This window comes from Pteropus vampyrus, unplaced genomic scaffold, assembly GCF_000151845.1.
Source record: "Pteropus vampyrus isolate Shadow unplaced genomic scaffold, Pvam_2.0 Scaffold262, whole genome shotgun sequence".
Taxonomy (NCBI): Eukaryota; Metazoa; Chordata; class Mammalia; order Chiroptera; family Pteropodidae; genus Pteropus; species Pteropus vampyrus.
This window is the reverse complement of record NW_011889043.1, coordinates 2,606,073-2,624,144: the sequence shown is the minus strand read 5'-3', so window position 1 is coordinate 2,624,144 and position 18,072 is coordinate 2,606,073. Positions and strand designations below refer to the sequence as shown.

At 34.1% G+C, this 18,072-nt stretch overlaps 3 protein-coding genes across 4 annotated transcripts in view; 1 reads left to right on the top strand and 2 right to left on the bottom strand.

Annotated features, from left to right (window-relative positions):
• LOC105302184 (ribosome-releasing factor 2, mitochondrial-like) overlaps nt 1-1,847 on the bottom strand; it is a 10,078-nt gene extending 8,231 nt beyond the window's left edge. The window contains exon 1 of one of the 2 annotated variants that reach the window (XM_011375148.2): nt 1,637-1,847. The gene's annotated coding sequence lies outside the window, so the exon portion shown is untranslated. Of the gene's footprint in view, nt 1-1,505 lie in introns of both variants that reach the window. The other variant, XM_011375147.2, reaches the window with a different exon arrangement.
• Nucleotides 1,848-1,878: 31 nt separating this feature from the next.
• NSA2 (NSA2, ribosome biogenesis homolog) lies at nt 1,879-7,770 on the top strand. Its single transcript, XM_011375146.2, has 6 exons — nt 1,879-2,080; nt 3,281-3,468; nt 3,558-3,708; nt 5,023-5,202; nt 6,762-6,954; nt 7,531-7,770. The coding sequence occupies exons 1-6, from the start codon at nt 2,078-2,080 to the stop codon at nt 7,596-7,598; spliced, it is 783 nt and encodes a 260-aa protein (XP_011373448.1). The 5' UTR covers nt 1,879-2,077; the 3' UTR covers nt 7,599-7,770.
• A 2,652-nt stretch (nt 7,771-10,422) lies between these two features.
• Nucleotides 10,423-18,072, bottom strand: part of FAM169A (family with sequence similarity 169 member A) — a 52,081-nt gene continuing 44,431 nt past the window's right edge. The window contains exons 11-13 of the mRNA XM_011375145.2: nt 17,171-17,327; nt 13,604-13,807; nt 10,423-12,736 (exon numbers count right to left, since the gene is read on the bottom strand). Of these exons, the coding sequence (XP_011373447.1) occupies nt 12,188-12,736; nt 13,604-13,807; nt 17,171-17,327 (910 nt within the window). The 3' untranslated portion in view covers nt 10,423-12,187. The remainder of the gene's footprint in view (nt 12,737-13,603; nt 13,808-17,170; nt 17,328-18,072) is intronic.

Sequence of the window (18,072 nt, the reverse complement as noted above, 5' to 3'; positions counted from 1 at the left end):
GATTTTACTTCCTAAATATACCTTGAATCCATCCCCTCTTCTTCATTTCTAATGCCAAAGTTTAGGATGTTTGCAAAACCATGCATGTTAGATCTATTCTAATAGAACAATGGATTCTAACATAACAATACGAAAAGCTCACTAATGTGGTTTGATTCCACATTATAAATAATCTTTAATAAACTACCATTTGTTAAAGCCTGGTATAACATCTAAGATGAGCCACAATTTTCTAGAAAGATTAAAATAATCCTCCCTTTCCTAACTATATTTCACATATATATGGGGCTGAATTTTCTTCATACAATTCCATCAGAAATAAAAAAAATATATAGTAACATATAAAATACAGAAGCAGATATGAGATGCCAGCTGTTTTCAATTAAGCCAGACATTAAAAAGACATACAAAATTGTAAAGCAATGGAAAGCTCTCTTCAAACTACACTACTTTCATTTTGGAAAATACAGGCATTTTCATAAAACTATATTACTTGTATGAACATTGAATGGGTTTACTATTTTTAAATGAATTACTAAAATATTTTAAAGTTTTGTTTTAATTTCTAATATTTGAATAGCAATAACCCACATAAACAAAACTCTGGAGCTGAGTCATTTTTAAGAGTATGATTAAAAAATTTTGAAAACTTATTCCAATGCCATATTTCCCAGAGAATGCCTGTGATTATTTTAGATTACAGACAAAAAAAAAAAATGCTTACAAAATATTGGAAAAAAATAGAAGACAGAACCTGTGATTTTGTTGAAAGTGTTAAGATGAAGTTAAATTTATTTACGTAAAAGTTTGATTTACGGAAAAATATTAAGTAAATAACAGCACAAGTGACATTCAGATACAAACAGTCTTAAAAGGTAGTACTCAAATCACTAAAGTGGGAAATACTGCTTTAATCCATTCTTTATAGATATCCTTCAAATAAACCTCATTTTGACACTTCCCTACTTAAAACTCTAAAGATTTTTAACATGACAAATCTGTCCCACTCTGTACTGGGGATCTCAAAATTCCCCAGAAACACCGTGCTATGAGACCTCACACCTTTGTGTGCAACGTTGCCACTGCCTGAAAGCAGCCCCAGAATCCCCCAAATCCCAGAACTTGGTAAATTTCTATTCAATCTTCAAGGCCCAGCTTGAAAGTCTTTCCTAATTTCCTAGAAAGTTTTAATATTACCTTCTGTTTTTATAACACTTGGAACTTATATTTACACTTGACAAATATATTTACAAATTATATCCACTACTGGGAGCTCCCTCAAAGGAGAGATCTTCTACCGGTAGTGCCCAGCACAATGCCTCAAACATTTTTTTAACCTATATTTATGGCCCTCTACTGATTTTCTTCTTCTCTATGGGTCAATGAACTTAAACGAAATTGTTTTCTACTGGTGCTATCAAGCGAGTTATTCTATAAGTCTTACAGAATAAGCCTTATAGTATAAAGCACGGAGCTTTTAAGGCCTTGAATACATAACTGCTTACCAAAAGTTGTTTAACACCTGATAATATAAGAAGGGCTGCTGCATCCTTGAAGGTCAGCAGTGCCCAAAGGGGTCAAGGGTCTCAGGCACGCGGAAGTCGCACGGAAGTCGCAGGCATGGTTCGGTACCCACCTGGCGCTCAGTCGCATACTGGAGGCCAGCTTTTTCCCACTAGGCTGTTCAGAACAAGAGGTGCGCGCCACGCAAATGTATGCAGAGGCTGCACGGTGCAACTTTCTCCTATCTCAGCAAACGCCCTGGCACCTCCATAACCCGACTTCTTTTTTTTTTTTTTTTTTTTTCCCTCGGCAGCCTCCGAACGCCGCACTGCTCCACTTCCTGCGGTGCACCATTCAAATGCCTCCTGCCAGCAACTTCCGCCCTTCTCGCTGAAGTCGGAGAACAGCGGCTCGGAACGGATGCTTTGCGCTTTTGCCGGAGTCGGTCGTTTTAGAAGTGTCCCTTTCCTGTCGCGAGTTGCGTGGAGTCAGCTCGCGGGTCTCCGAGACTCGAGAACTTGAGAACTTCTTTGCGTCCGGGGGATTGCGCCCCCGCGGCTCGGCGGCCGTAACCATGGTGAGGAAGATGCCTCCGGCGCTTGCGGTCTAAGGCGTCTCAGTTGGTGGGGCCTGGGGGTTCCCGAGGGCCGCTGGGCGCTGGGGCTGGGGGTGAGGCGTAGTAGGCGGAAGTGAGGTACTCCTGAAAGGAATGAGGGTAAACTCCGAGGGATCGGCTCCGTGGAGTGAAGAAAACTACACACTGGGGATATGTTAGATATGGGGTATTTGCCAAAGCACGGGCTTTGGAGCGAATTTCCTCGTTTCGCCACAACGAATTTCCTCGTTGCGTGGCCATTGGTACCAGAACCTAGCGATAGCCTTATGTCGCAGGCTCTAATCCCGCCGCCACCTCCTTTTACTGTTGAGTAAGTAAACGGAAGGCATGCCTTGCCACGGGCCAAGCATCTGATGATGAATTGCGTAGGCGGGCTTACATCCCAGATCTGATTGTCAGATCCTTTCTGCACATCTCTAATCTTTGTTTCTCTGTAAAACAGCATTACACATTTCTTTTTTATGGTTGCTGCAAAACTTTTGTGATAGCAGTTGAAGATACCACAACTGATACGTAATACCTTGTTGTTACTTAGCACTGTTCTCTGTGCTAGAGTTGGCTTTGTATCATTAATTTTTGCGGTCTTAAAATACTGATGGGCTGGGGCTGTGTGTTTAAACAAAATTTAAGGGCTATATAAAACAGGCATTTAAAAAGCACAAGGAGATCTTATACATTGCAGGTGAAATGCAAAATAGTACAACCACATTGGAAAACAGTTGGCTTATGTCCACACAAAAAGCTAAGTGCGCAGATTTATTCACTAAAAACTGGTCAATGGATAAACAGTGGTTTATACATATAATGGAATACTACTTGTTCGTAAAAAGGAATGAAGTCCTGATACATACAACAACATGGGGAATCTCAACGATGATGTTATTGAAAAACTAGACTACTGATGTTCAGAAAAAAAGGAAATCCTGAATCAGATCATCCCTTTTGTGGTTGTGGATTTTGAACAGTTGCCTTCAGTGAACAGTAACTTTCACTGAGATTACAGATGTCGATCCTGATGCCTATCATCCAGGGTCAAAATTTAACTTAACGTCTTGAATAGGCTTAATACTGAAAGTTATTTAAGCAAGAGAACATTTGGGTGACATAGGGTCTTCTATACTTAAATATGCCGCTCAAAAGAAATTGTTTCTTGCATTATAGCCACAAAACGAGTATATTGAGTTACACCGTAAGCGCTATGGATATCGTTTGGATTACCATGAGAAAAAGAGAAAGAAGGAAGGTCGAGAAGCTCATGAACGTTCAAAGAAGGCAAAAAAGATGATTGGTCTCAAAGCTAAGCTCTACCATAAACAGCGCCATGCTGAGAAGATACAAATGAAAAAGACGTAAGTGATCATTTATTTTTTGTATCAAGTTAACATATTTTGAGTGATAGTTCTTTAAAATTATCTTGAATCTTTTTCCTTCCTGGTAGTATCAAGATGCATGAAAAGAGAAACACCAAACAAAAGAATGATGAAAAGACTCCACAAGGAGCAGTACCTGCCTATCTACTGGACAGAGAGGGACAGTCCCGAGCCAAAGTACTTTCCAATATGATTAAACAAAAACGAAAAGAGAAAGCGGTAAGCAATAAAAATTGAAGTTTTTTTTCCATTTTGTTCAGGAGAATTACTTAATTTCAAATTTGAGGTTCTTAGTTTGTTTCTTTGGTTTAATTAGAAACATGAAGTTAACTGCTATTCCCATTTAGATATTAAAGTCTTAATAAACTTCATTTTGATGTTTAAGTAATAAACTTTGTTTTCTCATCAACCAGCATTTTAGCATTTGACATGTTTTTTGAAAATCAGAATGCCAAATACCTTTAGTTTTTAAAAAATTATTTAAAAACAATGAGTAAGCAATGAATTTCAAATTTAGTACTTTTATGGCTTCTTGTTCTTGACAATTCCTAATGCTGTGCTGTTACAGAGAAGGAAACAACTGCTGCTTGTTTATGCTGCCCTGCAGTGCCAAAATTGGTTAAAAAGTAGAATAGTGGAAAACACCCTAAGTGATTACATAAAAACTCAATTCTTAAAAAAATACTTTTGGATAGGCTTGGTGCCAAATTAGGTTAAATTCTGCTAAAAACGAGAGAAAAAAGTGTAGATATTATTTTTAAACACCTGTGGATAGATTGATAGAAATCCAGGTAGCAGAATATGTGGTAACTATATTTTAAAAACTTACAGTCTTAAAATTTGACTTTTACATTTTTACTTCTTGTTTTTTGGTAATTATCCAAAATTAGAATGGTATAACTTTAGCACCAGAAGAAACTTTAGAGATTATCTAGTTAAACCCTTTTCATTTCACAGACTGAGACTAAAGTCATGGAGGTATGTAACCATTCTTCATGGTCACATATCTATGAAATAAATGTAGAGCTGCTTCTAGAATTTGTCTTAGTAATTTCCAGAATTCTATATCTTGCACTGCTTCGTTGTTTTCATAAAATTTGCATTCTAGGGAAGTACAAATATCTGGTGATTATTTTGTCTTAGTAATCTAAAAATTCATTTGAGGTAGAAATACAAAGATATATTAAAGAGGTGGAGACAGTCTTCCAATTTTATACTATTATCTACTTAGTAGTAAGCACATATACTACCTAGATAAGGCACTGCCTTATTACAGGTAGTAGTATTCATCCATAACAAGACATTAAGATTTTTAGCTAAAGCAAACCTTTTTATTTAATATATGCTATATAAACTTAACTAGTTCTAGTTATTTGAGGGCTTGTGAGAAAACAGCACAGACTTCTAGAAAATTGAGCCAAAATCTTGGTTAAGGAAAAGCAAATCTACTACTTTGTACAACTGAAACATATTTGACTTTTTGTTCTCATTGTCTTTTACTAACTATAAATTTTAACTATGGTCTATTTTTAGGGAAAATGGGAAGTCCCTCTGCCCAAAGTTCGTGCTCAGGGGGAAACAGAGGTATTAAAAGTTATTCGAACAGGAAAGAGAAAGAAGAAAGCATGGAAGAGGATGGTTACTAAAGTCTGCTTTGTTGGAGATGGCTTTACTCGAAAACCACCTAAATATGAAAGATTCATTAGGCCAATGGTAAGTCCCTTGCAAGAGAGCAGTGATTTACATATTAGTTCCTGTATTAAACTGGATAAAGTACATTGCAATTTCCTGAAATTCCTAAAATTGATATGAAAAACAGGTTGAAAGATGTTTTTAGGCTATTTTTAAGTTATTAGGGATTGCTTAGCACCTTTTCTTGTCTTACAGCTTCATAAGAGATTTAAAAAGAATTTTCATTACATTGTCAGTGCATCTTGACTTTTAAACATGCCATAATCTTTTTTCCACATGAAGTCATTACTCATTCAATAAGTGATCTGTATGCTGACATTTGTCTCAGAACAGAAAACTTTAGTTTTTTCAGCAGTCAATTCTAGTTTAGTAAGACAAGTATCGTAATGCTTTTGAAAACAATCAGTATGCAATCATTGAAAAAAGAATTTAATATATAAGTGGGATTTTCCTTTCTATTAACAACAGTGATGGTTAAAACCAATCATCTCCCCCACCCCTGAAGATAAACGTTTTTACACAATCCTTTAAACAATTACTCTCCCAACTGGATATCCAGCCAGCTTAGAGAAACAAAGAAATCATAGAGAAGAAAGTTGGCAGTGTTACTCTAGCTCTCAACCTGAATAATTTTTAATGGATTCAAATGTCAAACAGCTTGTTTCTGTGAATAAAGTTCTACTGGAACACAGCCATGCTCATTCATCTACATACTGTCTATGGCTATTTTTTGCTACAGAGTTTGAGTAACTGCAATCGAGACCATATGGACTGCAAAGCCTGAAATGTTCACCCATCCCTGGATTACATCATAGGCTCCCCTTGTTTTCATTTCATATTCTTAATTTTATAAATGCATATTGTTAACCTTATCAGTTTTACAGGGAGAGAATATACCTGTCAGGCTGTTCTAGGCTTTCTGTAGCTTGGCAAATATACTTCTTATTGTGAATTAATCAGATGGCATTCTGAATGGTATGTTTCTTACCAGATCGATTAATGAGTCCTTTACTAAGAACTTTAGTATCATTTTTACCTCTATATAGGTAAAAATCAAATTTAAGAGATTGCAAAGTGTTGTGGGTTCTAAAGTGCTACACTCCTAAAGACCATATCTAGATGACTCTAGGTGACTCTGGGTGACTGGTCTCTTGTAACAGAGACATCTCTGGGCTCTATTTAGTTCTTGACCAGTGTTAATTAACATCAATGCAAAGAAAGTTGACAGCCCATCCACTTTTTCATCCTGGAAGTTAAATGAGTTATCTAAAGACTCAGAATCAGGATGCTTTAGTTTGAGTCTCTCCACACACCATTTAACCGGGGAACAAGTCGTTGAACCTGCCAATCCTTATTTTATCATTAAAAAAAAAAATAGGATAGTTGATTTATCCTGTAACCATCAGGCTTTTAGTCTGTAGAATTAATTGTAAGTATTTTTATTTGATGCCTTAAGATTTGACATTCAATCCATGGTCTTTTGTTTTTTCCTTTTTTTGGATACTTGAGAAAGATAAGTAAAAAGGATCATTACTTATATTAACATTTGGATTCAAACATTCCTGTATTTGACTTACTAGGGCTTACGTTTCAAGAAGGCCCATGTAACACATCCTGAACTGAAAGCCACCTTTTGCCTGCCAATACTTGGTGTAAAGAAAAATCCCTCATCCCCACTTTATACAACTTTGGGTGTTATTACCAAAGGTACTGTCATTGAAGTGAATGTGAGCGAGTTGGGCCTTGTGACACAAGGAGGCAAGGTTATTTGGGGTAAGTAAATTTTTTATATGGGGATGCTGCTCTTATAATCCTAAAAAGAGAAATTTTCAAGTTGACATAAAGTAATGCAGAAGTGCTAGATAAGTTAAAACTTGATTTAACTCTTTAGGAAGAATACTTTTTGTAGAAAAAGTCACGAATATAATTCTTTTTAATTTACCTTATTGGGTTCAGTTACATAAGATGTATTACATTGCTAGATTTATTTTGATGCTGTTTATTTTAAAAGGCAGTAATTATGAAGGAAGCAGATATAAAGATGTAACTAAAAAACATTGGAAGGAAATATAATAAATTAATCATGAGTGGGAGAAATTACTACTGAAATAGCCACACTATTTCAATAATAATTAAAAATGAAACATCATGTAGCAATTAAAAATTATTTTTTCCTCATTTTCTTATCTGGTTTCACTGCCCAGATATGTCTAAACTTTAATCTTTGAAAAGGAAGACTATGGTCTGTGATTTTTAAAAGTGGTAAATTAGAAATACTTGAGACAAATGTTATATCCTTTCAATTTAATTTTTATTAGCTAACATCTTTTTTCCATCTTGTTTCCTTAGGAAAATATGCCCAGGTTACCAACAATCCTGAAAACGATGGATGCATAAATGCAGTCTTACTGGTTTGACAGTAGTTTCATACAAGTAACTCCTTATAATTATTGAAGACTATGCACCAATCAGGAAAACCACCTTTACCTGTGATGTTTCTGAGTACTACCAAACAGGTTACATGTCTGTACTCATTGACCTATTTATTTTATTGTAAAGAACATTAAAATGGTCCAGTTTTATAAATTGGTCTTTATTTTGGGGTCTGTTTAACGTTTAGATGTTCATGAAATTGAATAATTAAAAAGCAGTTATAGAAATGTCCTGCTTTATATCTGTATTAGTAAGTAGGTATTCAGGAATGCTAATTTGTCATTACTGGAAAAGCCAGTGTAGTTGAAAACACCTTTAATCAAGGGTTAGTGCACACTTAAATTTGTCACGTCTAAAATCTTCCTGAAGTCTTCCACTTCATTAATCCTAAGAAATGTATATTAATACACAGTAACATTTGTTAAGTTTATAAAAGTATTCACATTAAAATTACATGAGAAAAGGCACACACTACACTAAATAGAATTCTGAAGAACTTACTTAGGTTAAGTCTTTTAACCTCAATAAATAATCCTTAACTTCAGACAGTAAATCATTGAGTCAGTGTTTTAAACATTTTTTTTCTTTCATATATAGTAATAACTACTTGGAACTGTATTTTCTACTTGAAACAAGAAAAAAATGTACCAAAATGTTTATACTTTTAGCATTTTATATATTCTGAACTTAGGGTAGTATATTTATATTTTTAGAATAGTAAAAGTTTGTTTAAATAATTCCAGATAAAACAGTTTTAAAAGACTACAATGATGCCCTTAAAGAGAAATATATTTGTAGTTACATAATATTAAAGGTCATGTTTTAGGGTTGTAACCAGGTCAAAGCACTTTTGTGATATGAATTGTATGTTTGTGGCTTTGAGATTAAGGGTGTCTATATATTACATTAATCTAAAATCACATTGTTTTAAATTCTGTTTATTTTTTAAAGCCTGTCTTGAAGATACAACCAATGTGATTAATTGTGCCTTTAACAAAATCATTTAATATTTAAACAAATTCAGTATCTAAACATGTCTTCATCAATGAAATTAGGGAAAAGGGAAAGAATCTCAAAACACAGACCAGGAAACAATCACAAAATATAGGTTTAATTACTATTTTTAAACTTAAAAAAAAAAAAACTACCAAGAAAACAAACATAAGCACTTTGGTAAGACTTACTATTCTGAATAATGTACTACCGTTTCTAAGTTCTATAAACAGTAGACGTTTTAGAACACAGACACTTGAGAAAAGAAAGGCTACTTCCTTGGGAATGACTACCCAGTATGGTACAATTACTTCAAGATAACAGAAGCTGAACCTCTCTTACAATTAGAGTTTAACAAATGATTTTGTCACTAATAGAAATGGGGAACATGTGAATGATTTAAGTTTTGGAAAGTGAAAGCAAAAAATCAACTGAAGGTCCAGATACTACAGAACTGAGGTTTGCTTATTTTTGAGAACCAAAAATAAGCAAATTAACTATTTTTTTAAAAAGAAAGCTTGACATTAAGTATGCAAACAAGCATAACTAATCATACCCATGAAATACTGGATAACACTTTAAACACCATATTGCTATTAGTGGACATACAAGGCAGAAATGTATTTCCTAAATACTGTTACACAGATGAGTAATGTTAGTATAAATTCTTTATTTACATTAAGATGTTTCAGTTTGCTGGTGTGACCAAATTTTAGAAGGTAATCCCTAAGGTAAAGCAGAACATAAGAGCAGATATTAGATACTAGGTAAAGATTTAACTTGATGGAATCATAAAAACCTTCAAGATATTTTTCTCAAGTCATTGAAACCATTTTAGCTAGTGTTCTGGTGGTCAGCTAAAAGTGAACCATTAGTCACTAGTAACTGTTATCCTTGCCATGATAATTCTGTGTACTTAATGGAAACACCATGAATGTAGACACATTTTAAGCAGATGACACGTTCTGTCATGCTATTTGATTTTATAAAAAATCATAATAGACCCTCTCGCCTTTAAGTTGTAGAGGAGCTTTATAATAAATTCTTAAATATACCTATTTCTGTGATGTCTAGCAGTTGAATAAATTTAACTGGAAAGTACAACTAAAATTTTACTAATAACTGCTTTTTTATATTACACAAAGAAATATATATGTATTTACACAAACTAGTGAACTCCCTTCTCCACAAATTAGACTGCTGAACCAAAAAAAAACAAAAACAGTTCACAAAGACTATAAAATGTGACTGGACACTCAACAGCAGCTGGTTGAAATCAGATTTCAGTTCTCTAATTCTGAAAGTTCATCTAATGCCTTGCAAAAACTACATTTTATTTATATTCCTTACTGAGGATAAATTTTGTGATAAATTCTATACTGAGTATAGAATTCATTTACTGAAAAAATACGTTACTGAATGTGAAAGTTAGGTTTTTCCATGTGACTTAACTTTTTCCCACCTACTGTCTACTAATGTCAAAATAACATTTTCTGCGATAATACATAACAAGTTTTCATGTGTGAACAAAAATTTTGAAATTGCTTATAAAATGCACTTGTTTAAAAATAAACCAAACAGGTTTAACAAGTATAAGTTTATCTGTTAGTCTCCAGTGATCAAATATGAATAACTAAATATTGTTTTGTAAAGTCAGCAACTATATTCACATATTAAGAGTTGTCAGTTGACTCAATCTTATTAAACTACACCATTTTAAAGAAAGTATTTTAAAGAGAACGATAAACAATCCAAGTAAAAAAGTAAAAGAAGTGTTAGATTTTTATCTATTTTAAGAAATTAAAAATGGAAAGGTTAAGAATTTACTAAATCTTAATCTTTATTTCCCTATTTGTGGTATTAACAAAAGTTTCTCACAAAATGTATAAAACAGCATAAACGTTTGATAGATACTAGCTATTACTCATACTTTTTCTTTCACTTATTTAGTATTTTCTGAGAAAACAAATAACCAAAGTGCTTTAATTTTCATTTAGCATGAAATAATCTGGCTTACCTCTGACCAACAACTAAAGAAAATTTGAGGATACGAGTACTCAAAAATTTTACATGAATAGGAAGGTTTGCTATTTTGCCTGCTTAAAGATTTTAACTCAACTTACAGCTTCCTAAAATACTAACATCCCAAAATGAAATTTAATGACATCACCTGACTACTGAAAAACTTTTAACATCAATCCTTAGTACCTCAAGGACACAGAGTCATAACACATTTTATGTAAAGACCAAGCTTGTTTTAAAAACAATCTAAATGGTCTCAAAGCATTCTCTAAGTGCAAATCTGAGTATACGCAATACTTTCAAAGAGTAGGATTGTTTCAAGATTCTCTTTGGATTCTAAGAATAACCATTTTGTTCGTCTCTAAATAAATTACAAAAATTAACAACTGAAGCTTTTCCTAGGCAAAGACTTTTTTGCTATGGCAACACAATGAACATACATAGACAGGCTGGCTTGTAACCTGTCCTCACAGAACAAACCCAAGAATGTGCAAGACCAAAGAAAGGGACAACTAGAGCCTCCAATAATGATTTAAGCTCTTGTAAACTACAGCTCCTAGGGCAGTTTTATTTCTGCCATCTACGTCTAAGATTGTGGAGCACAGTTTCATACCTACCCAAAAAATGGATGGCAAGGGCATAAGCTGGTTGGCAGGCAGGCAGGAAGATCTTTTGACAGGAATCACTCCACAATTTACGGAAGTGGATGAAAGCTGAGGGGAATAAAAATAAGATTCTAGAAAAAGGGCAGTGTCAGGATTAATGAACACTCTTAGGAAGGGTTCTCATACTTCTGAAGTATACATGTTAACTAGGTGAGGACAAAAGTATAGCCCCCAGCTTCAAATGAAATTTTAAGTAATTACATTAGTACCTACACGCCACAATTAAATCCCTAGCAGTAATGTTTATAACAGGTGTTACAAAGAGTGAGTTAGAAACAGTTTCTGCCTTTCCACAGGCATTGAAGTCAAAGGAAGAAATGCATCTATACAGCTATGAATTAAGAGGCCAAAATACCACCCTCATAAACCTTTGACCATAAATTTCTGTATCTGTGCTCTCCTGTAGTTGAAGTTATATTTATTCTAATTTACTGACATTTTTGTTTAGGCATGCCTACATTTTAAAAAATGGTGATTAAATATTTAAGCTAAAACTTCTAGAACCCTCACCAAGTTTACTATTAAAACCCTTAGTATAAAAGATTCCTGTGTTCCTTACAAGTAGTGGAAAGCCTACTACTTTCGGCTTCTTACATTTCCTGAAATATTAATGGTCAAATGTCCCCAACTGCTAAAGAAAATATAGTATGATCTGGTTTCCCAAAATTGAAACATGATTAATAAAAGTAAAAAGCTGTATTTACACAAAATAGCCTGAAAAATTAAAAACAATGAATCCTAGAGATCCTAAGGGAGAGGGAAAAACTGCATCATAAATAAGCTCAAATTTAAATTTTGGAATTCTTGTCCTGTGCCCCATGCTATTTATTACCATATTTTAAAAACAACAATTATGTTACAAAGAAGAGGATTTATCATCTGTGTTTCTTCATTCAGGTCAGCTTGGCTTTCTTCTTAGCAGGTCCTTTATGCCCTTTGGCCTTTCTTCTTAAATTCCGCCTGTCTACAACAGGCACTTCCACTTCTATTTCCTCGGAGCTGCTATCCACAGTTTTTTCTGTTGATTGTGTAAACTGATCCAATTGCTCAGAAGATGCTTCAGATTGCTCCTCAGACTGGTTCTTCTGTCCTGCATTTTGTGAAAATGGCACATCTTCAAGTTCAACCTCTATCAAAGAACTCTGAGGAAGAGCTGTAGATGTTTCCTGGGGCTCGGGTACCCCCTCCTCACCCTGGTCTTCCAATGAGGAAGTAGTGTTGGGTGACAAATTTTCAGAGATTGATTCTTCAGAAAATTCAGCTATCACAGAGTTTGGAAAACCACTGTCAGATCGTTCTTCATTTGGAATGGTAGCAACACTGTCTGAACTCCCAAAATGTGCCTTCTTTCTTGAAACTAATGGCAGTTTCTCTTCAGTGTGCCCCTTTTCATCAGATGGGCCTTCGTCTAGCAACATTTCTGAGTCAGTTATATGTGAGGTCTAAAAGGAAAAAACCTGGTGAACAAACTTTTGCAATATAGTTCTTATATAAATTATTCTCACACTAATACGCAATGACAACTGCATTTTAAAGAATTCAGTATTCATTACTTTCGTTAATCATGTACCTCTTCTGAATACAACTCAATTTTTTCAAAATTGCCTTAAGTGATAATCTGGATACATTAAGTTCTTGCTTTAAAGATATAATAAAAGTAATAATTTTACCTCAAAAAGTACTTTTTAAAGATATTTTAAACTTCAGATTCTTCAAAAACTGTAAATGAATGATAAAGTTTTTACTTTCTTGCAGTTACTGGAGCCATAACCAAGAGTCTTTTGGGACTTGACACCGCCACCCCTGCTTACTTTAACAATGGCTGTATTAGATGATAGGTGAGGGCAATGGTCATTTTATTCGTTTATATATGTGAGACACTAAGGAAATAATGCTATCCAATAGCTTTTTAGCTTTACATTGAAAGAATCAAAAAAATTAAATTTTTTTTCAAATACTCATTCAAGTTTTCTCACTAATCTGTATAATTAAATTAAAATGTTAAGCACTAATAGGTATTTGAATATTTGGTAAATAATGTTTTATTCATTTTTCTAAGTATTTTCCTAAACCTACAAAGTAAAACTCACTTTGTTATCATAAATCAGAAAGAATGAATAAGGTTACAAAGATTTATGGAATATTACTGTTTGCTTCATCTTACAATATCAAATCTAGTATAAAACTTAATTTTCCTAAAGGACTATACATGATAAGGTGGAGGAAAATATATATATTACACTGCCCCTGCCATGTCACCAACACTGGAACACTTTATCTATTAAAAAAATAGGTTCTTTCCCCTTTACCTTATCCAGTGCAACAGCCTCAGGGGGTTTTGAAGATTCTACCACCAGTGGAACAAGATTCGTAGAGTCTTCACTGGAATTAAAAGACTGCAATTTTAATTCTTCATCTAAAACTTCACTAGTGGAGTCCTCCTCTTCAGTTATAAGTGGGGTCTTAAGAGCATCATCCATTATCTCACCATTCATAGGCTCTAATTCAGATTCCTAAACCAACAGGGGGAAAAACATGTCAGGACACAATTACAGACTAACTTATTTGTCATGCAAAGTGGATCCATTCTCAGTCCCTGTCATGCACCAGGACTCAAGATAAATTCTACTACATAATAGGGCATGGGTTAAGGAATAGTCTTACTGAGGAAAAGAGGAAACTTACGAGGCAGAACTAGTAAAAGAATCCACAAATACCCCCAAATTCCCTGTTCTCATGGAAAGAGGACAGGACCAGGATGCGCTGTGGACACAGTAAGGGTCTGAGATTCAATAACAAGACCCTGCCCACTTCTTGTTCTTCCTTCTGGGGTAATCACGGGTGAAACCTTTTCAGTAAAAAGGCACCCAAGAGAGTCTAGATTTGGTGCCACCTCTTTACAGAACACCAGTGATTCAGCATTCGGAATCTTTGGGGCCTGTGGGAAGTTACAGTTTACTCTGCCAGGGGGAAGAAACACTACCAGTCCTGCGGTAAGCTGAGTTTGGGTACAGCTTCTTGCTAGGAGAAGAACCCTCAAACTCAGCTCATTGTCTAGTCATCCAAGGGTTATTTTTGAACAACCCTGCTTTTTGTATCACTATTAAAACATGGAAGAGCGATCTGGTAACACAAACCCTCCAATTTCTGAAACTCTTTTTTCTGATGTTTATCAATTTACAAGACTTCAATGTCTAATGTTTATAATTAATTCTAGTGACATTCTAATAATTAGAGGGCATTTTATTACCATTTTAAAAATTAGAAAACTGATGCACTCGAGTGTTCAAAAATAGATTTGGCTGGATGTACAGAACCCCTAAAATTATATAAGAAAAATTTTCCACAGGGAAACTGAAATCAGGGAGTTAGAAAAATTAATCTGGCAAGACAGTATACAGAATAGATTGCACACAGAAGGTAATTATAATAAAACTCATAAAAGGATTAACTAAGGAGAAATGTTAAAGCGAAGGAAATCAGAAAGATATAGCAAAAGCTCAAAAAAATAGAATTTTGGTAACTAAAAGTGAGAGGCAACAGAAGAGAAAAACTCACTCCTGCAAGTTTTCGTTTGGGGAACAGAATGAAAGATAAAACAGGAAAAAAGACTCAATACAGAAGTGATAAAGAATAGAAATTACGTTGAATTTAAGATGATAAAAGACATCTATCTAAACAGAAATATTCAGAAGAAAAATAACATTATAGAACTAAAATTGGATCAATATTCAAAGTCTAGAGTTATTAGTCATCCCCATAAAGATGACTGTTGAGCCTTTAGACTGGATGAGTTTTCAAAACAGAGAGCGTATGGGGGTGAGTGAAGAAGGGGGAGGTCAATGGGGTAAAAGGGGTCAAATGGGGGTGGATGGGGTAAAAGGGGTCAAATATGTGGTGACAATAAATTTAAATATGGGTGGTGAACATACAAGCAATATATATATGCTTCACTGTTCAGTTATACACCTGAAACTTACTGGATTTCATTAACCAATGTCACCATAATAAAAATAATTAAATTAATTAAAAAAAAAATAAAATATAATTTTAAAAAAAGAAAACGTGAACTAAAGAGCAGAAAGTCAAGAACTGAGTCTTCTAGAATGTACACAAATAAAGGGAAAAAAGCAAAAACCAGAAGAGTCAAAAAATAAAACCAAAACAGAACTTAAGAGAGTAGAAAACCAAGAAATTAAAATACGGTAGTATTATAAAGTCAAGAGACTAGAGCATCTTGAGGAACAGAGAGTAGTTAATCTAGGTAAGGAAATCCACTGGGAATCAAAGTATCACTGGTGACTTAACAATAGTATGTGCTTGAGGTACTGCTGGACAAATGAAAACTGGTTATATGGAGTATATACAGTATAATATTAAGTTTTTAAAACAGAAAAAACACAATTATATATCCCTATAAACATCTAGGTGCACATAAATCTCTTTATTAAATATGTGCTTTACTTGCTCAAATGTCTACAATAAAAAACTGCCATTTAAAAATACAGTTTCACAATCCTGTCTGATCGCGGAAGCTAAGCAGGGTCGAGCCTGGTTAGTACTTGGATAGGAGACCACCTAGGAAGACCAGGTGCTGTAGGCATAAAAAATAAAAAAATAAGGGATTGTAAGCTGACAAGGTCCTTGCAATCTGTGAGGTCAACCAAAGGTTACCTCACCTAAAAATTTTAAAATAAAATAAATAAAAATACATTTTCAAGTAGAGAAAGATAAATTGGTATAAGAAAATAAAATTGGCAATGTAGTTTCAAGCACATATGAAAGAAATAAGGAATCTGGAGAGAAAAAAAATTAAAGATATTAAAGAAAAAGAAGAGAAGAACAAAAAAATAACAGAGAAGAAAAAAAGAGATAAAGACAAATACTTGAGGAGCTGCAGATATTAAGCCAGATAGAGTTTACTTAGTCACAAAGGAATTTCCTATTTGTTTTTTAGTTAAAAAAAATGTTTTAGAAGTGTCCTAAAATAGATGACTGGCTAAAGAAGCTGTGATACACATATACAATGCAATATTACTCCGCCATAAGAAGAGATGAAATACTGCTATTTGCAGCAACATGGATGGACCTTGAAATAATCATACTAAGTGAAATAAGCCATACAGAAAAGGTTGAAAATCACACGATATCATATATGTGGGATATAAACCTAAAAGCAACAAATGAACAGGACAGAGACTCATGGACATGGACAATGGACTAGTGGTTACCAGAAGGGAGCGGGGAGGGGGAAAATAAAAAAAAAAATGTTAAAAAAAAATTATGTATATATAGTATGAAAAAAACAAAATAAACTGTCATTTAAAAAATAATTTAGTTACTTTTTCCAGGATTTGTAATCAATTGTAGTGATATATACATGTGTGTGTGTATATATATATATACATACACACACACACACATGCGCGCGTGTGTGTGTGTGTGTGTATTCCCCCCTAGATAACTCGTTCCTATCCTCCTAACCAAATTAGAAGTGCAGCTGAGGGCCTATTGAACCTTAAAGCATTCTAACTGGTTCCATAAGGTAGACATCATTTGTATCACTTCTTAAGTATGTTTAATTCCAAAAATTAATTTGTTTTAAATGTACTGAGGTACCTTACTACCTAAACATCCTCTATTTTATCTTTGCTGTGGGTCAAACTTTTATAAAATCAGTATGAAATATAAAATACTTGTAACTTTATCCTCTCCCCAACTCCAGTACCTGACCTCACTTAATTACTATATGCTTTTTAACATTTAAATACAATTTCTACTAAGACTCTAAAGTATATCATATTTAACAATATATGACTGAGAAAGTTAAATTTTAGTTTACTTCCATTCATTATATTTAGTAAGTGATCTCATACCTTCTCACCATCTTGCTTCTCCAGGTGTGGCTGGGTTTCTGGTGCCGAACGAGCATCTTTATCACTACTTCCATCCTCAAATTCAATCACACTCTGTTCATGTTCTTCTTCCAGGAATTCTTCTGAGCTCTCTGATGTATGTGCAGTAGACTCCAATCTAGAAAAAAAAAGAAAACCATTCTTACTTTTTTTTTTAAGGATGAATAGAAAATTTCAGGAATCTGTTAATAAAATATTCACTTATAGAGAATCAGCTAAGTGTTGTTTAGTCAACTTCAAATTTTACAGGTCTAAACCTTTTTACAAATTTGTTCATCTTCTTGCAAATTTGTTCTCTTAACTACCTTGTTCTAAAGTTCGATTAATAATATCACCATCTTTTCAATCATGTAAACTAGACCTTTCTTTTACTCTATCCATTTCTGATTGGACCTTATTCTATTAGAATGAACATACATCCCAGTTTACCCAGGACAGTCCAATTTCCAGCTTTCATCCCAGCACTGGCATGTTAATAATGCTCCTTTCATTCTGAAAAACATTAGCTGGACCATAACTGATATGGTTTAGTTTTACCTCTAAAATGCCTTCAAACATATCTCTAACTTCCTAGTCCCATTTTTCAGGCCCCTAGTCTCTCTGGAGAAATCTCACTGTAACTTCTTCCCAACTCACCTTCAGACTTGCAGGACACATGTTCTTTAGTAAGGTTTTCAGGGCACTGTTTCTAATATACATAACTGTGCCTGTGACAGCACAGCTCAGAAAATTCTGATGGCTCTGTATGGCTTAGAGAATAAAGTATATCTCCTTTCAAAGCCTAATATGACCAGACCCCTATATGCTATTAAATGCTACCATTTACCTTACTATCAGTTATCCTTATTACATTCCTCCTAACT